At 49.9% G+C, this 24,993-nt stretch overlaps 1 protein-coding gene across 4 annotated transcripts in view; it reads left to right on the top strand.

The window, feature by feature from the left end:
* Positions 1 to 24,993, top strand: part of HERC2 (HECT and RLD domain containing E3 ubiquitin protein ligase 2) — a 2,956,340-nt gene that overhangs the window by 1,494,753 nt on the left and 1,436,594 nt on the right. For all 4 annotated transcript variants that reach the window (XM_069636605.1, XM_069636607.1, XM_069636603.1 and 1 more), the window contains exon 47: positions 6,671 to 6,816. In XM_069636605.1, the coding sequence (XP_069492706.1) occupies positions 6,671 to 6,816 (146 nt within the window). The remainder of the gene's footprint in view (positions 1 to 6,670; positions 6,817 to 24,993) is intronic.

Raw genomic sequence — 24,993 nt, 5'->3', positions numbered from 1 at the left:
TCTATGGGATTTTCCCATTGTTCGAAGCTACCAACTTTAATTATTTAATTCTTATAACCTCGAACATACCACTGGTTTATTTGTTTAATATTAATTCACCGGTTGGTATTTTTTGCCAAAACTCGGTTCTAAAATGGCGTTTGTGTTCTCTTCTGTGACTCCAACCCAAGTCGAGCCCTTTGTTCCACTTTTTGGCGGGCTTCTCCACAGAAGCCTCCAAAAGTGGTGCCACCCTGTCTGGGTACCACAGGGGGTGTGGGAGGAGGTTTAGGCACCCTGGACTGAGTTGCCTTGGCAACTCAAGTCGCACTCTTGTGTGATTTGCCCAAGTGGTGAGCCGGCCGGCTCACCACTTAGCATGTTTGACAGCTAGGCTGAATGAATGGGGTTTGCTGCATAAAAGCAGGGCTTTGGGGACTGGAACTTCAGAAGGTGCCACAGGACCTAAGAATCCGAGGAGGGAGAAGCTGAGCCGACCTGCAACGACGAAACCACCGGTGGAGCCCTGCTGAACCGTCTCACCACTTTTCCCGACGACAGGAGATCTCTAGTCCGGAGAGTCTTCTTCCTTTGACTGGTGGGGATAACCAGTTTTGCCTTCTTTTCACCTTCCTGGAGATCTCGTGGCTGCCTTGCCCGTGCCAAACACCCCGGCAAACGGAATACCACGGCTTAACACTACCGCAAAGAGAAGGGTAGTACCTTTTAACCGAAGGACTCCGCGGCTGGTTTCTTCCCTGGCAGTGCAACGACCTTCATCTTTCCTCCACGGCGAGACCTCCTCTTCCTCTGGACGAAACACTGACTTGCAACCGCTGCCAGGAACAACTGCCCCCGCTGGAGCTTCCTTCACACTTAAGGTACTGTGTCCCGCCTGGCTTCCCTTGCGACAGATCGTTCGGGGTGACAGTAAAGCCTTGACTTTCTAACCTGGGCTTGCCTGGGACAACCTAGCTAACTTTACCTGACTTTAATTTCACCCTTTGTGTGCGAACTATCTACAAGACTCTTTGGGCATAACCCCACTGTGTAAACCTGGACCCCTTCTGCTTGCTCTCTCCAAGAGTGGGCCTTGCAATTGACGTCCTTGCTCTCCAGTAGAACTCTGCCTATCCTGCCTTACTGTGGTTCTTTTAAAAGTATTGAAATTTGTGTGCTTCCATAACTCTGCCTTTTTCCCTCCCTTTTTATTAACTTATTAGAGTGCCATCTTATGTTAAGCGCTGACCTCTGTCTGAAAATAAGTGGTGTTTCTCATTAAGACTTGTCTAATAAGAAATTAGGGTTGTATATATATAATAGTGACTGTGTGCTGAATTTACTTACATCTTTGTTGCTAGTGTAATTTACAAGTGTGTCTTTAAATAACTATATACTTTTACACCAAAGCTCTGGTCAGTGTTTGCTTGTGCTACTGTATCTCTGTACCTATTGTGTATACTCTATATACTGCCTAACTCTTCTTGAGGGAAGTCTGACTGCTCAGCTACAGCTACCAAGTGAATCTGTGTGGTACAGACTGCTACCAAGTGGGTTTACTGCCAAACATCTGTAGTCTTAAATCTTTTGCAGTGGTCCCTAAGGGAACTGCACAGGTTTCTGCCTAACACCTAGTACGATGGTTCCGCCCTCAGGATGGGAGGCTGGGAGTTCCTCTGCTTGACTGCAATGTGGGGGAGGGGGGGGGGGGGAGTGTGAGCATCCGGCTTTAGCTCGTCTGACTTTAGACTGGATTAGGCAATGGAGGTAGTGGTACAAGTGGGTCTTGACTGGGCTCTGGACATTTTCTGAACAAATTACGTGGGTGGCAGAGTTATAGAGGCACTTGTGGGTGATGGACAGGGTTTTAAAGATGATACATTTGTGGATGGGAAGCCAATGAGCCGCTTTCCTAGCTGTAGTGATGTGTTCTTTTTTAGGAATGTTCATGGCTGCTCCGAGCGCATTTTCCTTCTATAACTTGCCACTTTTGGATGTTTTTGGAAGAGGTACCCGTGAAGAGGGCATTACAATAGTCAACACTGGACCCTATGACTGCACAAGCGATGGTTAGGCAACTGACCTGTGAATAGGAAGGGTCTAGAGGCATTTAGGAGTTTGGTCGCGTAGGCTGCAGAGGGGGCGATTGCATTAACTTGGCGGGTCAGTGAGAGTGGCATCAAGGTAAACCCCTAACGTCTTCACAGAAGATGAGACAGAGACCAGGATGTCATCGATCAGAAACAGAGTATTGGTCATTGAGTTTTTTTAGCACGCCCGGTGGTCCAACCAGCCAGATCAGTCTTGTCCCCTTTCAGGCAGAGGCGGTTAGCCTCCATCCAAGCTTGAATGGTGGGGTATGCCGCATTAAAGGTTTAGAATCTTCATCATAGTTGCCTGTGAGTGATGAGAGGAATTGAGTGTCATCGGCATAGTTGGTGTAGGCTATGCCGCTGGACACTCATTGGCTGAGGGTAGTATGACCGTGGCTTTGAATTTTGATAGTTCTATAAAACTCTGGCTATCTAGATTCCCTCAGGTACTTTCAAACCTTGCCCTACACTTGCAATGGTTAGTTCTAAAAAGGGTGGTGTATGTTTGTGCCGTTTGATCTTCAAGCCCCTCTATCTCCTTACTACTCTTCTCCTCTCCCTAGTCTCCTGCTCTGAAAACTCCACCCACCTTCTCTTTCCCACGTCTTTACCCTGCCTTCGATGTTCCGCTCTATCCTACCCTACCCCCTACCGCTATCCTAGGATTTTACTACCTTCCTTCCACTTTCCATTACAACTATACCTTCTCTGCACTACAACTACTTGCACTATTCAGCACTCCCATTGCCATTCATCTCACTACTACTGCTCTCATTTTTCCACATTTGCCTCAGTTGACTTCCACACTATAGCCCTCGCATTTAACTTTTGATTTTACTTATATGTCTGTCCTACTACTACCGCTCCCTTCACAATACTGCTGCTCTCTTTATCCAAACTTGGGGATATTGTGCACTGCTCTCCCTTCCACTACACTCTCTCACTACTCTTACATCCTCCCCAAGTCTCTCCCACACCCCTCTCCTTGCACCCCACTCCTACCCCCTCTTTACCAGCCTTACTCCTCCTAACACTCACTACCCATCAAACTAGCTGCTCCCCTCATTCCTCTACACCGATCTTCCACACTATCTCCATCTTTCCTTCTCAGGCTCACCTTCTATGCACCGCCCTTCTCAATTCCTACAACACATTAAACTACACAAAGACAGGTGCTATTTTCTCAAAAACTCCCATTTTCTAAACTGTGCCACCAACTCCAAAACTCTGCCCATCCTGCGACCTTATTCATACAATCAACCCTATACCTTTTCTGCTTCCCTTTTTATACTGTGCTGGACAGGCCCGGCTGAAGATGTGTGGGGGCCTGTTTTAATATGGTTGAGAAAAAACAGTCTGATCACCCCTGGGGGTGCATACATTACAATGGCGACGAAGATGAGGTTAATAGCCACTGATTATTACAAGGCGGCCAGCCATCAGGGAGCTTAAAGACTAAATGCCGACGGAAGAGCTCTAAACCCTTCTTTGTGAGCAAGTGGCTGATGTGGAGGAACCAGTGTTAGAAATGAATGAGGTGATGACACTTCTGTATATCCCACGGGAAGAGAAAACACAGCTTGTAATACGAGCGCTGCAACGCGCACATTATAAGCCCCAGAACGAAAGTAGAGAAAGGAACATATTGCTGTGTTATAAGACTGTTGATTGGCAACATGGGGGCAGTTGCTGGCGGCCCCCCTTGAGGCCCATTTTCATTTGAAAAGATTGAAAGGCCCAGACGCTGTCCCTGGTGCGGGGGGGGGGGGGGTTGTTTCTCTCTACTTCCCATTGACTGCAGCACCCACCTTGCCATCTATGCCAATCAGGGTCTGTTTTTTCCCCATATAAGCGGTTTTAAAAACCCCTCTAAAGCCCTCACCCTTTTCCAGCATGGCTTTACAGTCTCTGATGGATTTCTGGCTGTTTTTCTGTTGTGCAGTAGGTCTCAAAGTTAATTTTTCTTTGTTCGAGTGTTGTGCTTCTCTGAGGGGCAGGTCGCTGTTGGTATGTGATAAAGGCTCCTGTGTCGTCCATGTTGCTTTGTTGTTGTTTCCCCTTTTGTTTGGCTCTGGTCCATTTGTTTGGCTCTGGTCTGAGTTTTCTTGGCTGCTTCCAGTGGGATTCGGGGAATTGCTGTACTGAAACAACAAAAAGAGAACTGTGGCCATGTGAAGGATTGCCATCTGGCGAAGGTGTGGCAGCACTGTTTTTTAAATGTGTATTATTTAATACAATAATGCCGGTAGTTCCATCTCAGCTGCTAACCAAATCTTACTTAATAAGCTCCCTGCCAAAAATACAGTGTACACTGGTGTCCTGCTGACTCAGTATCCTGTTCTGCTCTGTCTGCTCTCCAGTATCACAGAACAGGTTCACATTGCAGGTGCCCTCTTGACAGCTGCAGTGACTACCAAGTCACTTCAGTGCAGGAGCTGCAATTAAGATAATCCACATAACTTTGAGAGTTAATATTTATTTATTTATTTTATTTACTGTATTTGCTGGCACAACTGTCTTGGAGGCAGTTGTAAACTTTAAATATAAACTCTGCGTGAGTTTAAGAAATGCTGGCTAGGATCTCTTATTAAAGCCACATGACTTTAACATGTGTAATCCCTGTGAGTCCAGCTCATCTGTGGAAGAGTTAGTTATATGTATGCTGGCCTCATTAGCTGCCTCTACCAGCTGACGGAGCAGGAGACTGGATGGCTATGCCTCTCGGTTGATCATTTGTGAGTTGGCTAACACCGCGTGCACAAGCGAAACAGGAGATGGGAGAACCTCTACTTCGCTGACAAAGAGGAAGTAACAACAATAATAAACGTAAAGTGTGTCAGCGGAAAAAAACAAGTTATAGAGGAGCCCGTCTATGGAACTAGGAGGGGGGCACCCAAATTCAGAACCACAGATCAAACCATACCAAGAGCAAAGAAATTTAGAAACCATAAATATTTTATTTGTATTTCATTATATGTTTAAAATATACATATTGAATCATGTTTCGAGCTCATTATCTGAATAATACCGTTTAATTAGAAAATTGAAAAACACAGTACTTTTCTAAAAACACGACTGATAATTCAGTCAACGCTAACTTGATGTAGCCAAGCAGTCTGAACGTCATGTCGGTTGAAGGGGATCATCCAGCTGGCGGTCAGAGGCTACGGCCACATTTAACAATATAAGAACCGCCGTAGCTTACTAGACAAAATAATGTTGGTTACTTCTGAAGTTAAGACCAACAGAAAAAAGAAAAGAGACGTACGGCACCCCTTCTTTTTTCTGTTTTTCTTGGCTACATCAAGTTAGCGTTGACTGAATTATCAGTCGTGTTTTTAGAAAAGTACTGTGTTTTTCAATTTTCTAATTAAACGGTATTATTCAGATAATGAGCTCGAAACATGATTCAATATGTATATTTTAAACATATAATGAAATACAAATAAAATATTTATGGTTTCTAAATTTCTTTGCTCTTGGTATGGTTTGATCTGTGGTTCTGAATTTGGGTGCCCCCCTCCTAGTTCCATAGACGGGCTCCTCTATAACTTGTTTTTTTCCGCTGACACACTTTACGTTTATTAACACCGCGTGCACAGCATCCTGAGAGACCAGAAGAGGCAGGATCTCAGTTTTCAATCACCTCAAACTGCCTTCAAACTGGGTTTGCAGCCTTCGAAACTCCAGACCTGCCAAACTCTTCAAACCAACATACTTGCAACTTTGAACCAGCTTGACTCCAAAACTATACTTCGCGGAGCCGGTCACATGTTTGACTCGAATTAACTCCTCATCGCCCGTCCGGTAGCAGGATCTGGGGGTTACAGACACCTGGGCGAGCACGGGAATCTCACTAGCTATGAGCGGAAGAGGGACGGTCCTATTGCCACTTACCAAATCTTTTTTCCAGCCTGAGCCTTTGATCCAACCATTGCTTGCCTCTGTCCTAACACAATTCTGATTATTAGCTCAATAATTGATGCATACCTTTGATGTATTTGCAATAAAACCCTTGAAACTTCCTCAAAGACTGGATAGTTCAGGCCATCTGTGGCATTAAATTGATGTTTTGAGTGTACGTAACCATAACAACTCTAAGCTTTGGGAATCCAGATGAACATGAAGCCCTCACAATTTCTTTGCAGTAATGTAACTTCTAGAAAAAGATCTCAACATTTCAAAACCTTTTAATGTATTTTCCATCAAGTGTATGGCAAGTCATGTTTCCATGTTATGATACTAACTTTCTTCCAGTCATACATGATCATCCTAAGACTTACAGCCAGACAAATCTCAGATAACTTGCCACAGAGAGACTTCCTGGGAATAAAGGCCAGACAGGCTTTAACTACGTGCAAGTGTGCTAGGATGGCAAGACCAAACATTCCTGGCAGCTGCATGAAGGTGCCAAGGCCTAACCTCTTGCTTGTTGTTATGGTGTAGTCTTGAGCTGCTATGTGTATTAAACATTTGGGTATTTGGTGTCAAAACTTGAATTACATGTATAATTGTAATAATCTTGCACCGTATTTGGGTATGATTTTGTTTGTTATCCCAGAGATGGTTTGGAATCATCATTTGTTTTCTTTTTCTAGGGGTGGAGGCTTTGGTTGGCTGGTTGTTGGATCATCCGGATGTTCAAATTACTAACCTCTCAGATGATGCAGACACAGTCTCTGATGAATATACAGATGAGGAGATGGTGGAAGAAGTGGAGGAAGTTGAAACTTCATTTCCAGCGGTTCGTATTAAATGCACTATTCTTTTATATTTCAAACCTTTCTGTGCATAAATGGTTTTTTACCTTCCTCCGAGTTTTCTCATCTCTGAAAATTAAACTCTGGTCCAATTTTTCCACAGACCGGGTAATTGTATCCTCTATGCACCAGAAATTAAGCCATCATTACATAACTGTGTCTGGTCACAGGCTTGGGTTATTCGGAGCAGCCTCTTTGCTCTGTGTCGCTTTTCCTAAATTGGTGTTTAGCTCTCTAAGGACTTTTGCAAACCAATTTGTCTCCCCTGACCATTGGCGCATTTGGTGTTTTGGACAGGGCCAGAATAACACAGGCTTATGTGGTTTCTTTTGGTCAATGTACCCTTAGCCAGTGCAAGAGCACCTTGTCAAGATCTTTGTGGCATTGAGCAAGTCTGGTTGGGACAGTTTATAGTGAATATGTCGAATGACATTTTTTCGAATGGCATTATGTAGAAAAATAATGCCGAAAAAAATGGATTTCGATTTTTTTATTTTTTTATTTTTTTTTAAATGGTGGGGTTCCCCCAAAACCGTTTTTTATTTTTATTTACAATTTATTTTTACTAGCTAAACCAAAAAAGAACATAAAAATTAAAAAAAACACATTCGAAAAAAAAATGGCCATTATTTTTTTCTACATTATTGCATTCGAAAAAATGTTTTCGACATTTTAACTGGATACCGGTTGGGACAAGGGGCCATTCAAAGAGAGGCGTTTATCCTGCTAGGGATCCTGCAAAGACTCCAGTTATGAAGCATCCTTTGGGGAGAAGGATCAGGAGAAGCAAAAATAATGGTTAAGTTCTAATTCCTATTTTAGGAATAATAGGGCCTCTTTTTAGAGCCCCTTAACTTTGTCCAAAACCCCCCCACTCCCCCCCCCACAATCTTTTTTTGATTCATTTACCTTTTTGGGGGCCAGAGGGACTTCTCCTGAAGTCCCTGTGCCATTACATCGTCTTTTTTACATTGCTTCACCAGCATGGGGTCTGGCATGGATTAAAATGTACATGAATATTCCCCGGCATCAGGCTGGGTATCCTCGGTATAAGAAAAAAGTTTCACTTTTGCTTGAAAACTGTATTTCTCCTCTAAATGAATCACTGTCCTCTGGATCATACTGCCCCTATCCAATGACAGTCCTCTCCCTAAGCTCCACCCCTGGTGGCCAGCTTCAGATTTTTACTGCACGCTTCAGTTTTGGGAGTCATCTTAGGGCTCTCTGAGCTTTTTTTCCTAATATTTTGTGTTTTTTGGCAAATTTGAAAGTTTTTACTGATTTTTGTTATTGTTCGATCACAGGTCGACTACCGGCAACGGGGATCCGCTGTCAGTGAAGATCATATTTCATCAAGGATCTTTAATCGGATCAGAGAAGGCCCAGGCCTACTTTAGGCCTTTTCACCATGACCGAAGACAAGAGCTGCCTCTTCAAACTTTGTGCGAAATGTGGGCTAAGGAAGGTTTTCATGGAGGATCGACGCCACAAATGTCTTTACTGCCTGCATCCGGACCATGATGAGGTGGGATGCCAGGTCTGCCGTGGTTTTTCGAAGAAGACCAAGAAGGACTGCTACAGCACGCTGGCGGCATGGTTAAAATCGGGTACGGCCTCGTACTTAGCCTCTGGGGATGAGCACGCTTCTCCCAGGACCGGCCGGTTCTACAATTGAACTCCCTCAGATAAGCGATCGAGGTCCTTTGAGGATGCCCCGCCCGCGGGGTTCCAAGTGAAGGCAAGGCAGCACGCCACGGATCCCACTTGGTTGACTGCTGCTGAAGGTCCAGGCTCGGGAAGGACAAGGTCGCCATCTCCGACCACATCCACGGTGAGCCTTCTGGCGAGGGTCGCACACTCCATAAGAAAGTCCTTCACCCCTTCGAAACTCTGCTTGCCAGCGGACAAGGCGACGAAGGAGAAATCCAAGGTGGGCACTTTTCTGCCTCCATCGTCTCAACCAGCCAAGACAAATCGACGGTTGCTTGTTGCCACCCTGTTGACAGCCTCGTTGACGACCACCACTGCTTCTTCGAAAGGAGGGCAAGTCATGAAGGTGGTGCCTACAGTGACAGCAACGGATACTCCGCAGGTGTCCTTAACGCCACGGCATGAGGTAACTGCCATGGCTTCGGCAAAGACCCCTGGAAGGGGACAACAGCCACTTCCTCCCAGACGTCTCAGGAGAGAGGAGGGAGGGTACAGAACAAGGAGCTGAACCAAGTGAGCTCGGGCACATTTATACTAGCTCTGATGAGGGAGACGACATACCCGAGGGCTACTATTCAGACGACGAAGGGGGCTAAGGACCCTCGTTGGAAGGTGTGTCACTGCAGGGTGAACCCGATCGTCTACCGCTCTAGAAGAGGCATACCAGCTTCCCCCTCCCATTCCTTCTACACCTCAACCCAGAGACTTTTTGTTGAACATTCTGACCATGCTGCACACACTGGTATTGGAAATTCAACAGAGACTGCCGCTCACACCCAGCCCTGCTATGTCTGGAAGTCCTCCAAGACTGTTTTCCGCAAGTCCTTCTAGGAACATACACAAGTCGAAGGACCCTGCGGGTACAAGGTGCCAACCTACACCACTGCCTCCTCCACCTCTGGTTGTGACCCCAACAGGGGATCAGGCCACGGGCACGGATACAGCAGCTATGGACACCGAGTAAGCCGATGACTTCATGCCAGTGAACGTAGAGCCAGCAAGCGCGGATGACCCACACAGGGCCTCTCCGCCAGATGAAGTCGGCTTCTTGCATTCAATGATGTCCAGGGCTTCCCATTTTTTTCAACTGGTGCCGGAGTAGACGAAATGGGAGGGTTTCGTTTATCAACGTCGCAAGTCCAGGCGGAGGACCATCATGTCTGTTCCTTGGTTGGATGATATCTGGGATGTAGGCCTAGCACTGTTGAAGAATCCGAGCACTGCCCTGCCTAAGCAAGACAGGCTCAAGTAGAAATCCAGAGACCCGGACTCGGCCCCAAGTACCTGAGATCCCAGCCTTCACCTGACTCCGTGGTTTCAGCCACAGCCAGGAAAGCTCTGCGAGTCCTTTGTTCTCATCCATGGTACCCCTGGACCAGGAGGGGAAGAAGCTGGACGCTATGGGGAAGAGGATTATGTATACGGCTGCCGGCACCATAAAGGCCGCTACGACTGGGAGCTCTGGTATAAGCTGGGCCCTATTTGTGACTTCCTACCTGATGACAAGAAGGCAGAAGCTCTTGAACTGTTCCAGGAGGGTGAGGTGGCCTCTGACCACGCCATCACAGTGACAGTGGACATCGCATACATTGGATTCTATCGGATGGGAAACAGTGTCTCTTCGTTGGCAGGGATGGCTAAAAGCCACCCACTTCTGGCCGGACGTTCAGTCTAAGGTGTTAGACATGCCATTCAACTGAGAATCCCTGTTTGGCAAGATTGTCGATGAGTCATCAAATTTTCAAGACTGACACAGAGACTGCACGTTAGTTCGCCACCCTTCAGCACCGTCGGTGAAAACCTGGCAGGTCCTCCAAGCGCTACACAACCAAAGTGGGTCCTGGGAGTCCCTCTCTACCGGCCTATATCCCAGGAGAGTCTCAACCAGATTCTTTAGCTCACTGGCCCTTTCACAGATGAGAAATGTCCATTACATATCAGTCTCTGTCCTGCCCAAGGGCCGTCCAGCTTGGTAATGCCAGGCAATTCTCTTCTGAACAAGAGTACCAACAGTAACCCAGATGTGTGTTGGCCTGGTTGGGCCTCGTCAGTGAGGTGGAGCTGTACCTCTCTAAAAACAGTGGGGGTCCACGTCTGGATTACCCTGGTAACTTTGGGTTCATGCTCCACGATGCAGGAGTTGTAGAGGCTGCTCGCATTGGAGAACAGCACTGGCGCCGCCCGCCGGGCAGGGCCCCAACAACTAAACAGGCCTGAAACTGCTGTGGAGTCATACCACCACTCGTGCAACCCGGTGGGAGGCCGGCTGGTGAGTTTGTCAGCGCTTGGTAGATCTTCACCACTTACAGATGGGTGCTGGACACTCTTGGACTGGGGCACACCTTGGAGTTCCAATCCAGGTGTCATCGTATTCATCCTGTAGCTTGACAAGAACAGCACGTGGCGCAGCTGCTGCCGGAGGTCCAAGCCATGTTAAAATAGGGAGCGATGGGACCCGTTCGCCAGCACCTCCGTGGCTAACAGGTCTACTACAGATTCTTTCTGGTCTAAAAGAAGATAGGAGGGTGGTTGCCGATCCTTCACCTGTGATGCCTCGAGTACCTGAAGCCCCAGATATTCAGGATGGTGAAGTTGCAGCCGGGCTCGGCCAACTGGAGGAAGGCGACTGCCTGGTGTTTCTGGACCTGGAGGACGCCTTCTTCCCCATCCATCAGAAGCACTGCAAGTTCCTCACTAACAGTTCAAGGCACTTCCCTTTGGCCTGAAATCAGCCAGTGGGTCTTCACAAAGTGCTTGGCTCTGGCACATCTTGGTCTCAAAGGCATAGACGTCTACCCTTAAATGGATGATTGGCCAGCACACAGCGAGGAGCGTGCTTCTGTTGACAGATCTGCAATTCTCCATGTTAGGTAGAATCCTGTGCAGCTCCCTTGGGGAACACTGCAAAAAGATTAAGACTACAGGAGCAAGCAGTAAACCCAATTGGTAGCAGTCTGTACCACCCAGATTTACCTGGTAGTTGTGGCTGAGCAGTCAGACTTCTCTCAAGAAGAGTAGGGCAGTATATAGAGTATAGACAATAGGGCTAAAAACACAGTAGAGCAAACAAACACTGACCAGAGCTTTGTATAATAAGTCTATAATTATTTATTTAAAACACACTTGAGGCAGTATACTAGCACTCTAAAGCAAAAGCAAGTTAAAACGCAGTCAGGTAAAGTATACACACCTCCCTTGATAACTATCAGACAAATCAAAGTAAAACACCACGGTTTGTTAAACAGATGTGAGCGCATAACATGATGGCACTCCAATAGTTCAGTTAAAGGGAGAGAAAAAGGCAGAGCATAGAAATAAAACAGGTCCCAACACTTGCTCAGCAAGTGAATAAAGGCAGTAAATCCTGTAGAGCCAAAGTTCATAGACCAGGCCCACTTTAAAGGGAGCAAAGCGAAATGTGCCCAGGATCACACGGTTTAAAATGCACGAAAAGTCTTTGCAGAATGTTAAAAAAAGGTTGGGGTGATTAAAGAAGTTAAAGTCAGAAGGTCTGGGGCCAACCCAGTTGGCAAGCCAAGGATTTAAGGGTCACCTTGGGCAAACCGAAGAAAGGGAGGCCAGGCAGGACACAGTACCTTAAGAGAGAGGAAGCTCCAGCGTTGGCAGTTGTTTCTGGCAGTGGTTGCAGTTCATTGTTTTGACCAGGGGAAGAGAGGATCTCGTCTAGGAGGAAACGTGGAGTCGTTTCACTGGACAGGGATGAAACCAGCCACGGAGGTCGTCGATAAAAGGTGCGTTCCTTTTATTTGCGGTCAAAGTGGTGAAGCTTGGCTATCCGGCCGCCGGGGTGCTTGGCACGGGCAATTCAACCAAGAGACGTCTTTGGAAGGCGAAAGGGGTAAACTGGTTGGTCCCACCAGCTCAGAGGAAGATGACCCGTCCAGCTGAAGATCTTCTCTTGTCGTCGGGAAAGTGGTGAGGTAGTTGCAGCAATGCTTCACCGGTGGTGTCGTCGTTGCAGATGGCTCAGCTTCTTCGCTCTTCGGATTCTTAGGTCCTGTGGCGACTTCTGAAGTTCCAGTCCCAAAGGCCCTGCTTTTATGCAGAAAAACCCCCATTCAACAGCCTTGCTGTCACTCAAACATGCTAAGTGGTGAGCCGGGCGGCTCACCACTGGGCCAATCAGAGTAGAGTGTGACTTGAGTTGCTAAGGCAATGCAGTCCAGGGTGCCAATTCCCCTTCCCACCCATCCTGTGGAACCCAGACAGAGTGGCACCATTTGGAGGGCTTCTGTGGAGAAGCCCGCCAAAATAGTGGAACAAAGGGCTCGGCCTTGGTCAGAGTTACAGAGACGGACACAAACGCCATTTTAGAAAAGAGTTCTGGCAAAAAGACCCAACCGTTGATTTAATATTAAATAAATAAACTGGCGTTATCTTTAACATTGCACCAAAAAGTGGTGCATTTAAAATCAATGGGAAAATCCCATAGGAAATATACCGGTGGAATATTTCGCATGGTAACCACTACCACCAGCCAGAAACTAGACAAGGGGGGACTGTACAGTGCCCCCTTTAAAACAGTCCCAGGGGCAATATAATTACCCCCTTCCAGTACTTCCACAATATGATGGCTTGTACTGGTTCTGTTCACAATTTAGGACTAGTAAAGTCAATGGTGACTTTACGTGCCCTGGGAGACAGTAGTCAGTCCCAGGGTATGGAGTCTATGTTTGGGGGTCACTATGACACCCCTGTGTTACTGCACTGAGGGTGCTGTGTAACACACACACAAAAAAATAGATGATACCCTATGGAGCAGAAAGAAAACCCGATAGTCCATAAGCACCTACAAAGTCAAAGACATACCTCAAATCATGCTTAAGAGTGGGAGGAAAAGAGTCACACTCTTAGCAGGAGAAAAAAACAAACCCCAGAAATCCAGCCAAGCTGCTGGGGGACTCACTAGGTTTCGGAAATTAGCCTTATAAGAGAATTCTCCCTAACACTCCAGAAATTATTCAAAGTGCTGCTTGGAGCCATCGCAGAATGCTCTGTTTCTGGGTGCCCGACTCAACACCGTCACTTGTCTGGAGTCTCCCTCGGAAGAGAGAGTTGAAGCCATTTTAGGAAAGGTGCAGCGCCTTTCTTCAGCGAGGTCGAACATGGTGCGAGCTGTCAAGTCACTGTTGTGCATGATGTTCTCCTGTATCAACCTTGTCTTCTTTTGCAGACTTCAGATGAGGCCTCTCTAGGCGTTTCTGGATGCAAGATGGCTGCAAGTCTCGGGATCCTGGCCGGACAAGATTCCCCTCAACGAGTTCCGACGAGCAATACAGTGGTGGGCGTGCACTCTCATCTCACGCAATGGGGCCCATTACAAGTCCCTGCTTACCAGGAAACAGTCACCACGGATGCTTCTCTGGATCGTTGGGGAGCTTAAACCTGACAGTTGCACACCAGAGGCCTCTGGCTGCCAGAAGAAATCCTTTTGGAGCTTTGGGCCTTCTTCTGGGCCCTCACGTCTTTCCTGTCGTGGATGAGGGGCAAGGTAGTGAGGATCTTCATGGACAACACATCACCATGTTCTACATCTGGAAGGGGGCGGGGGGGGGAGACGCACTCTCTGGCTCTCTCCAGGGAGGCCCAGGATCTATGGCACTGGGCCATTCGTTAGGACATGTTTCTCGTCCCCTTTCACCTGGCTGGCACCAAGAACACCATTGCAGACTCGTTCAGCAAGGAACTAAGTTCTTGCCACGAGTGGGAGCTTCGACAGGACCAAGTGGATCTTCTATTCCACGAATGGGATCATCCCCAGATCGAAATTTTCGCGGCAGCGACAAATTGCAAGTGTCAGAAGTTCGCCAGCAGGTTCCTACAGCTGAGGAGCTTTGGTGGTGGGGGAGGGGGGCGCATTCTTTAAGTGGAAGCGTTTCACTGTGTGGTGCTGGGCTCAGAAGATTACCCCTCTGCGTATCACAGCCACGCAGCTCTTGCCATACCGGCTTTCCTTGGCCAAGGCTGGACTTGCTCATGCCTCCATCAAAGTGCATCTGGCTTCCATATCCCATTACACAAGGGCGCCACGTCGGCCTTCTTTGTGGTTTCAAAGACTCATCAAGGAGTTCCTCAAAGGACACTTCAGGACTTTACCACCGGTGAAGGCTCCTGCCCCAGCTTTGGAGCTCAATGTGGTTTTGACTAAGCTCATGGGGGCTCCCATTGAGCCGATGCATCAGGCCTTGCTCAAGTTTCTATTGTGGAAACTGCTTTCCTCGTGGCTATTACCTCGGCCAGGCGGGTTGGGGAGATCCAGCCGTACTTGTCCTTCCACGACTGAAAGGTGGTATTGAGTACACACCCCACCTTTATGCCGAAGGTGCTGTTGGAGTTCCACCTCAACAAGCCTTTGGTTTTGCCAGTCGTCTTCCTGAATCCATCGTTGCCAGCAGAGAAGTCCTTGCATTCGCTGGATGTTGATCGTGCCGTGAAGTTTTATGTGGCACAAGTTAAGAGCTTTCGGAAGACTTCTCAACTGTTCGTCAATTTTGGGCCTGTGAATCACAGAAAGGCCGTGTTGAAGCCTTTCATCTTTAGGTGGCTGTCCGGCTGCATCATGCACTGTCATAGACTGGTTAGCAGGCCGCTTCCGGGCCGGCCGAGAGCCCACTCCACCAGAGCATTGCAGCAACTGCAGCGTTTCTCTCTGGTGCGCCTCTGCAGATGTCGACATCTGCAGGGCCGCTTGGTGGAGATCTACACACACCTTCGTAAGGTTCTACTGCTTCGACAAGGATTCCAGGAAGGAATCCTGAGTCGGCCAAGCGGTGCTATGCCAACTTGAGGCGAGTCTGTTCCAGGGTTAAGTGTTTATTGCTTCTTTTGAGCCTTGCCACCTCTTGTGGTTGTGTGTATGTACTGCTATGTAATAGTTTTTCATGAGCATGTGAATCCATGCCAGACCCATGCTGGAGAACAACAGTTACAGGTAAGTAACTTGTTCCTTCTCCAGCATGGGTCAGGCATGGATTCACCTGCAAACCCTCCCTCCTTCCCCTCAGTCGCTCTTCTTGGTTCACACTGCCACGTTACGTGCTTACCAAATCTTAAGATGACCACCAGGGGTGGAGCTTAGGGAGAGGACTGTCATTGGATGGGGGCAGTATGACCCAGCGGATAGTGATTGGTTTAGAGGAGAAATACAGTTTAGAGAGAAACGTTTCTCCAGCATGGGGTTTGGCATGGATTCACATGCTCATGAATATTCCCTGCCGTCAAGCTTGGATTCCTCGGTAAAAGAAGAAAAGAGTTTCACTTCACTCTAAAACGGTATTCATCAGTGGAGTTCCAAGATGAGGCCAAGAACCTAAAGTCCGATTTCACCGGGTTCGCCGCTGATACGGGTCCCAGGTTGGATAGGCCGAGATTACCATTGCCGTCCGCCTCCAAAGCCAGCCTGCCATTGAGCTCCTCCTCCTCAAAGAGGAAGACGTCCACCCCAGCCAAGTTACGAGACCAATCAAAAAAGGGCGCAGCCCAAGCAGGCTCAACTGGCGCAGCCAAAGACCTCGTTGACCACTTTGCTGACATCTTCTGTGATGACCGCAGCGGCGGTAGGTGCTGACCCGCCAAGGGTGGTTACTACGGCACAAAGTATCCCTGCCTCCGAGGCACAACACGGCCGCCGAGGCAGCAGCGAATGCTGGGGGAGGAAAAGCACAGGTCCAGACCCTGGTTCAAAACCCTCCTGGAGGAAATAAGTGGGGTGGGGGCGAGGAGGCTTCAAAACAGCCCTCCAAGGTTTGCGTTCAAACAATGGACATCTAATCCACGCACGACCAATAGTCTGTCCATACAGTCCACAAGGATGATGGCGGTGCAGGGCCTAGTACTTCATAGTTGCCTCCACAGCCGAGGTACATATCCATGGACATTCTCTCAACTCTCCACACTCTTGTGACGGAGATCCAGCAGAGATTGCCCCAGCACCGGCCCCTGCGGAACCACAGGCCCCTGACCAGCCTCCGCATAAGAGGAAGCATCATCCAACACTGCTGTATCAGCCTCCTCTACCACGTCGGAACCCGGATGCACAGACACTAGTACGGAGACGGCCACAGAAACCGACAAAGAGGAGGATTTTGTCCTGGCAGACAATGAAACCCTGTACCTGAATGCCCCTCATAGTCTCTCCACAAGACGAGGATGGTCACGTTGCAACACGTGCTCGGCCAATTAGAGGAAGTGGATTTCTTGACGTCGTTGAAGCCATTGGTGCCACGCTCGACGCTGATTCTGTTGACGCCCTTGACGCCTTGCCGGAGGTACCCCGTGCATCGGTGGAAACTCAGAGGAAGGCCCTGAAGAAGTCAGTGAGGCCTGCATTTGAACCTTTTTCCGTGCCTTCATCCAGGGATTTTTTCCAGCCTCTGGATTACATCTCTGAGGTGGATGAAGGGTCTGATGAAGGTTTGGTTCTTGATGAGCTCCTGACAAACTATTGTCTGGTCATTGCCAGATGGACGACCTGGTCAGTCTTTGCACAACGCCAGTGGTCTGGATACCTCTCCGGAGGTTGAGTTGGGTAGGCCTGAGCCTGGCACGCACGCCGAGTCTTCATACCAGCTCATGTCGAGGGTGACTGAGTACTTGGGGTGATCTGCGCCACCAGTGGATTTTCTGCAGGATGACCTGACAGATATCTTGGACCAAGTTCCACCAACTGACCCGATACTGCCATTTCATATGGCCTTGCAAAGAAGGGTGGCAGCGGCTTGCACTGCTCCGGAGAGTCTTCCGGCAGTGGGTAAGTCGCCGAAAAAATGAAAAAAATACCGTCCAGCCAGTGGCGACCCATGCTACTTGTCCACGCACCCTACTCCGGAGACTTTGGTGGTGCTGGCGGCTACGGCCCCTTCAAAGCAGGCATCGTACCCTACCATCCCTCCTGATAGGGACAACAAACGTTTTGACGGTTGGGCGAAGAAAGTATTTTATTCAGGGGGTATGGCTTTGAAAGCGGCCAACTCCGTGTGTGCCTTAACACGTTTCACTCAAACTCTGCGGAATTGTGTTTCTTTGGCGGCTGAACATATTCCCGAAGGGGAGGAACGGGATGGCTTTCTTGCCCTTGTACAAGATGGCAAGGATGCCATGTGTAAATCCGTTCAGTCGGGTCTGGACGTGGCAGACTGTGTCAGCCGGTCCATGGCGGCGAGCACCGTGATTCACAGATTTGCGTGGTTGCGGAAGTCGGGGTTTGCTCCTGATGTACAAGCCCGGCTTCTCAACATGCCCTTTGATGGTGAACATCTTTTTGGCAGCAAGGCTGACGAGAGCCTTGAGAGGTTGCAGATCTCAAAAGCTGCAGCGAAGTCGTTGAGCGCCCTTTCCATCCTAGGGGACAGCAATGGAGGGGAGGTTCCTTTCGATACTACTCGACCTTTGGTAGATCGAGGGGAGCTGCCAGTCAAAGGGGCCAACGTAGGAGTACCAGAGGTGGAAGAAAAGGTACTCGAGGTGCCAAAGCCGCTCGGCAGTTGCCTCCTTACCCTCAGGCACTGCCGCAGCCGCTTCCGCTTAGTCATGAGGCCATGGCCCAGGGTTCACCGGTTGGGGGAAGGCTGGCGCAGCATCTTGTAGAATGGCGTGCCATTACTTCAGATGTGTGGGTTCTGGAGATCATAGCCTACGGCTACTGTCTTCTTTACGACAATCCACCGGGGAAGCTCTTTTTGAAGAGTCCGGATCCGCTCCTTGCGCAGGAAATTAAATCCCTGCTGGAGAAAGGCGCCATAGAACTGGTGCCTGTAGCGGAGAGGAACAAGGGATGGTATTCCCCCATATTTTTGATTCCGAAAAAGGACGGGGGATTGAGACCCATCATGGACTTGCGTGGTTTGAACAAACTCCTCAGGAAGGACGAGTTCAAGATGGTTACTCTCTCTCAAGTCCTCCAGGCCCTTCAACTTCAGGACTGGTTGGTGTTTATCGACCTCAACAACGCTTACTTTCATGTGCCTATTCATCCCAAGCACAAGAAGTACCTGAGGTTCACGGTTGGCGACTCGCAGTTTCAGTTTCGGGTCCTGCCTTTCGGATTGACCTCCGCCCCGAGGGTCTTCACCAAGCTCATAGTGGTGGTGGCAGCGTATCTCAGGAAAGGGGGGGGGGGATTTGCGTCTACCCCTACTTGGACGATTGGTTGATCAGGTCGCGCTCTCCGAGCTAGTCCTTGATCATCTGTCAGTCACCTGCCACTCCCTTCACAAGCTGGGCTTCTCCCTCAACTTAAAGAAGTTCCACTTGACACCTACCCAGTGCCTCCAGTACATCGGAGCAGTGCTCGACACATCCCTGGGGCAGTGTTCGCCTCCCCAGGTGAGGGCTCATCACATTCTGCAGATGGTGAACAAGTTTCAACATGCCCAGAGTCTCCCTGCGTTCGAGTTCTTGAGGTTGCTAGGCCTCATGGCATCCTGCATTCTCCTGGTGCCAGAGGCCAGGCTGCGGATGAGATCTCTGCAGTGGGCTCTCAAGATGCAGTGGTCACAGTCCTCCGGCAGGATGTCGGATCCCGTTCAGGTGCCACCCTCGGTCACCCAGGATCTTCTGTGGTGGGCCGTCAAAGGCAATCTGTTGAAGGGGGCTCCATTTTGGCTACCCTGGCTGGAGGTGACGATCGGGACGGACGCATCCCTCACGGGATGGGGAGCTCATGCCAACGAGTTGACAGTCAGCGGTAGTTGGTCTCCGTCGGAGTCCAGACTCCATATCAATCTGTTGGAGCTGAGGGCCATCAGCCTAGCCATGAAGGCTTTTCTGCCGTCTGTGCGGGGGAAGAATGTCCTGATTCTGACGGACAATACAGTGGCCATGCACTACCTCAACAAAAAGGGGGGGGGGGCAGGGTCTCTCCCTCTGTGATGCAGCTCTGGTTCTGGGCCATCCAGCAGGAAATTTCAATCTCAGCAGTTCATCTGGTCGGAGACGAAAACGAGGCGGCAGACATTCTGAACAGGCAGAGCACAGTCTCTCACAAGTGGGAGCTGGCTCAGGAAGTTCTCTTGGAGATCTTCGCCATTTGGGGGACCCCGCAAGTGGATCTCTTCGCCACCAGTGTTAACCAGAAGTGCGAAAGATTCTGCTTGTGGGAATTTCCTCTAAGAGGAGCCTTAGGGGACGCGTTCGTAGTGGAGTGGTCCTTCCCACTGCTGTACGCGTTTCCTCCAGTCCCCGTCATCCCGCAAGTGTTGCAGAGGTTACGGAGGTTCGGTTCCCGAATGATCCTCATTGCTCCAGCATGGGCCAGGAGAGTGTGGTACCCGGACCTTCTCGACATGTCCATCTGCCCTCCACGCCGTCTTCCCTATAGAGACGATCTGCTCTCATGGGAGGGGTGTTGGGTTCTCCATCCAGAGGTCAAGTCTCTCAACCTTCATGCTTGGTTTATGAAAGGTTGAGATATAAGGATTGGGACCTCCCTGAAGACGTGATGGAGGTGTTGCTTTCGGCCAGAATGACAGCAACAAAGTCCCTGTACCGTTGCCGTTGGAGAAAGTTCTGCGACTGGTGCAGGGTTAAGAATGTGGATCCTTTTTCATATGACATTCCTGTGCTTCTGTCTTTTTTGCTTTCGTTAGCCCACAAGGGCCTGCAAGTGGGTACCATTAGGGTTACCTGGCGGCGCTGTCCATATTTAAGCGCTCGTTTGAGGAGTGTTCTAATTTTAAGATTCCTTTGATTTCTCAGTTTCTTAAAGGGCTCACTAATGTGTTTCCACCTTCACCTTTCCAGGTGCCTGGTTGGGATTTGAACTTGGTGTTGAAGTTCCTGATGGGAGCTCCGTCTGAGCCCTTACATTCTTGTCCTTTGAGACTGTTGACCTTTAAAACTGTATTTTTAGTTGCGGTTACTTCCGCTCGCAGAGTGAGTGAGTTGCAGGCACTATCCGCTAAGCCACCTTTCACATGTTCCATAAGGACAGGGTTGTCTTTAGGGTTCGTCCTTCTTTTCTTCCGAAAGTTGTGTAGGAATTTTATTTAAGCCAGAAGGTCATTCTGCTGGCATTCTATCCTCCTCCGCATCCTGGTAAGGAAGAGGAGAGGCTCCATAGGTTGGATCCTAGGAGAGCTTTAAGTTTCTACATCTCGCGCATGTCCCGGGTCAGAGTGGACGATCAGCTCTTTGTAGGGATACGCTGGAAGGCGTTTGGGACAAGCTGTTACTAAGCAGACTTTGTATAGATGGATTATCTTGAAAATTTCTGAATGCTACCCCTTGGCGGGTAAGGACCCTCCGGTAGGCTTACGGGCCCATTCTACTAGGGGTGTGGCTGCGTCTACTGCTCTGCAGAGGGGTGTTCCCATTCGTAACATTTGTGAAGCAGCCTCTGGCCATACATTTGTAAAACACTACTCCCTGGATTCGATCCATGGGCAGGATTTTGCCTTTGGCAAGGCGGTCCTCTATTCTGCAATTTAATTGGGCATTCTAAAAATTCTAAATTCTTTTCCCACCTCCATACGTTGGTACTGCTTTGCGAGTCTGTCATAGATGTGGAATAGGTCAGAGGACACAATCCCTTCGAAGAACAAGTTACTATCTTACCTGATAACGTTCTTTCGATGGTATGTTCCTCTGACGTATTCCACATCGCACCCTCCCGACCTGCCCCTCTACAGAATTTCTTATGCAATTGCAGCTTAGGTTTCCGCAAGGCTTTCTGTAGTCCTACTGGCAGAAGATTGGTGCCACACGTTCTGGGGAAAAAACTACAACTGAGTCTACGGGTGTCGTGCGTCCTACTTGTAACATCCGGTGACGTCGACTCGATGGATGCCCTCGAGGGAAAGTATCAACGTCATCGACGCAGACGCCGAAAATCTTCTGAAGCAGCACAGCTGTGGTGATTACCTGTCATAGATGTGGAATACGTCGGAGGAACATCCCATCGAAAGAACGTTACCAGGAAAGAAAGAAACTTGATCTTCCCTTTTGTGGATCAAAGGGAAGGGTTGGACCCCGGGGAAGAAGGGGTTCAAGCACATAGAGACAATAGGGAGTTAAACTCTACCAATCCTTTGTTTCAGGCCTAGTCTCCAGTCGAATAGCCTCCAGGGAAGGGTTCGAGGTCGTAAGAGGTGAGAACAGGCTGAGTGACGTCCCCGTGGAAACCAGGTGAGCGTTACAGAAGGGTTGGCTCAAACCACACTCCGTTCAGCCAGTCAACTGCCGCCTGGATGCCAAGTACAGGCAGATGGAGGGGGATACACTCTTGCTCACTTCCCATCCTCAGCCACATCCTCAGCCACATTCCTCAGTGATCGCTGCGGCATCACTGTACTCCAAACCTCAGTCGTCCTCATCTTCTTTATCGACGGCGCTGTTAGGCAAGGAGGAGAAAACCTTGGAGGCATACGGTATGAAGCTGTATTCCAACGCTTCCTTGCACCTACGGCAGGCAAACGCAGACACCATTTTGGCAGCCGCTAACCAGAGATTATGGTGGGAAATTGCTGACTTCCTCCACAGCCAGTCACGTTTCAAGGGGGGCTTAGCCGATGCCAAGCTCGTGGCACAGGATATCATGGAGTCCACACTGGCACAAATGGATACCGGATACCTCTGGACGTGCCATCTGTATTGCCACGGACATGAGAAGCATGGCCTGGCTCCGGGCAGCCAAGTTCTACCCGGATGTCCAGGAACGTATTCTGGATCTGCCCTTTGAGGGCAGTGACCTCTTCCACTCCCGCAAAGACGTAGAGCTGGACAAGAAGAATAGCTCTTAGACGGCCAAGTCTTTATCCATTCTGACAAACGCCACGCCCAAAACATACTCCCACTCTCAGCAACGCTCGAATAGGGGTCGCTCATCTGGAGGCTTCTGCGGTTTCCAGGAACTGAGGTCTAGGCAGCCGGAACGCTCGCCAACCCCTAGTTGGCGCAAGCATCAAAAAGTGGGGGGGGGCGGCAAGGGCTTTTTCCAGCCCCCCTCCTCTGCCTCCGAGGGTAAAAAGTCATGACAAAAACCCACTCAGGTCCACGTGTCGCCAGTGGAGGGCAGGCTTGCTCTTCACACACACTTCTGGCGACAGAACTTTGTGGACTCCTGGGTCCTGTCAGTAGGATCCTCGGGGTACCGTCTACATATTCCTGCCTCTCCTCCCTCCTCTCCCCCTCTTCCGCAAGTTGGGACAGCAACTCTTTTGGAGGAGGTTCCTAGACGACTGGCTCGTCAGGGCTACATCTCAGGAAGCAGTTCACCACTCCTCCCAGGCACTGATGAACACGCTACACGACCTGGGTTTTTCGCTTAGTCTCAAGAAGTCACAGCTGCAACCCACACAGTCTTTGACCTTCCTGGGCCTCGTCTGGGACACGTGCTCCGAGAAGGTCTCCCCATCGGAGGACAAGATCACGGCCATCAGGAGGGCCACGCTCCACTTTCTCAGCCGAGATGCTACTTCGGCTTGGTGGTACCAGCATCTACTGGGCCTTTTTGCAGCGGTACTGCTGGCCGTCCCCCACACAGCGTCGTGGCAAGCTGAAATCAAGATCCCCACTTCTCTCCACCTGGACCTCACATGGTGGTCCGAAGACTGCAACCTCCGGACGAGCAAACCCTTCAGGCCCCCTGTCCCGCAGGTGACGATTACCACAGACTCATTCCACGAGGGCTGGGGAGCCACCGTGGAGGATCTCTCGGTCCACTTTACGCACTCAGAGCCTTCCTCCCTAGACAGACAACTCGACTAGTATGTACTACATCAACAAGCAAGGGGGGACCAGGTCCCCTGCCCTGTGCAGACTAGCAATCAACATGTGGGAATGGGCCTTGGAGAACGAGATCTTCCTCACGGCAGTCCACCTTCCGGGGCAATCCAACCTGGAAGCGGACAGGCTCAGCAGGTTGGCAGCGGACAACTACGACTGGCAGCTGAACAACCTTGTTGCACAGGAGATCTTCCACAGATGGGGCCTCCCCCAGGTGTATCTCTTTGCTAACAAGAAGAGCCACCAGTTTGCCTCCTGACAAGGGCAGGGCCTAGGCTCCCTGGGCGACGCCTTATGGATCCAGTGGAACGGCATGTCAGCCTACGCCTTCCCGCCCACTCCACTGATTCACAGAGTGCTTTGCAAGTTCAAGGAGTCTCACCAGCTCAACGTCATTCTGATAGCTCCGTTGTGGCCAGCCAGGCCATGGTTCTCGGAGCTGCTCAGCTTCTCGGAGATCCCGCCAATCCACCTCCCGACGGGCACAGCACATCATCTGATACAACAGGGGGGCAGGGTCATCTACCCTGCCCCTCAGAAGCTGGCCCTCACAGGGTGGTTCCTGAGTAGGTGACGCTCAGCCACCTCAGCCTATCCCAGGCCAATCTGGAAATCATACAAGGGGCTAGGAGCAAGGCTACCAGAGCCCAGTATAAATGTAAATGGACCAGGTTCTGCCACTGGGCCCACTCCAAGGATATCGACCCGCTGACTTGTTCGCTGGACAACGTAGTGTCATTCTCGGCGCACCTCACCAACTCTGGCGTGCAGGTGGACACCTGCCGCACATATCTCTCAGCCATTGGGGCCTACCGGAATTCGGAGGAAGGGGTCTTCTCCTCCTCCAACCCGATTGTCAGGAGACACATGGCTGGACTTGCTAGACTCTACCCAACCCATCAGGAAGCCACACCCCGTGTGGGATTTGAACCTTGTCTTGGACGTCCTCGTGCACAAGCCGTTTGAGCCTATGGCATCAGCGGACATCAGGCTAGTCACCATCAAGACGGCCCTGCTATTCGGCCTCACCTTGGCGCGCAAGGTCAGCGAGATCCAGGCCTTAGTAGCCTCAGAGCCGTACACTACCTTTCACAAGGATAAGGTGGTCCTGCGGACCCATCTGCCATTTCTACCTAAAGTGCCATCAGCCTTTCACCTAAACGAGGAGATCGTCCTTCCCACCTTCTTTGCTGACCCGAAGGACGAGCCTCAGAGAGTTCTGCACTGCCTAGATGTCATGCATGCCCTGAAATTCTACCTGGACAGGACCAAGGGCTTTCGCAGGTCAGATGCCCTATTCATCACTTTTGGAGGCGCCAGGCCAGGCTATCGGGCCTCAAAAGCCTCCATTTCCCTCTGGATGGTCTCTGCCATCCAGGAAGCGTACGAGGGCCAGCATAGACCCCTTCCGGCGAACATGCATGCCCACGCGGTCAGGGCCAAGGCAACGACCATCGCTTTTCAGCGCCATGTACCCTGGCAGGTCATAAGCAGGGCGGCCGCATGTGCCACTCCATCGTCTTTCTGCAAGCATTACTGTTTGGATGCTGGCTCTAGGTTGGATACAGCTTTCGGAGAGGCGGTTCTCCGGAACCTGTTTGCTTAAGGAGGGTCTCCTCGCCACCCTCGGGCTACATTCAGTTATAATCGCCCATTCATTATGGAGGAAAGGGGACGGGACGTATGAGTAATTATAAATTGCTCACCGT

Source organism: Ambystoma mexicanum, chromosome 7p (assembly GCF_040938575.1).
Source record: "Ambystoma mexicanum isolate Mex_15411 chromosome 7p, UKY_AmexF1_1, whole genome shotgun sequence".
In the NCBI taxonomy this organism is placed as follows: domain Eukaryota; kingdom Metazoa; phylum Chordata; class Amphibia; order Caudata; family Ambystomatidae; genus Ambystoma; species Ambystoma mexicanum.
Note: the sequence above shows the minus strand (reverse complement) of the source record. Positions and strands in the feature narration are given on the sequence as shown.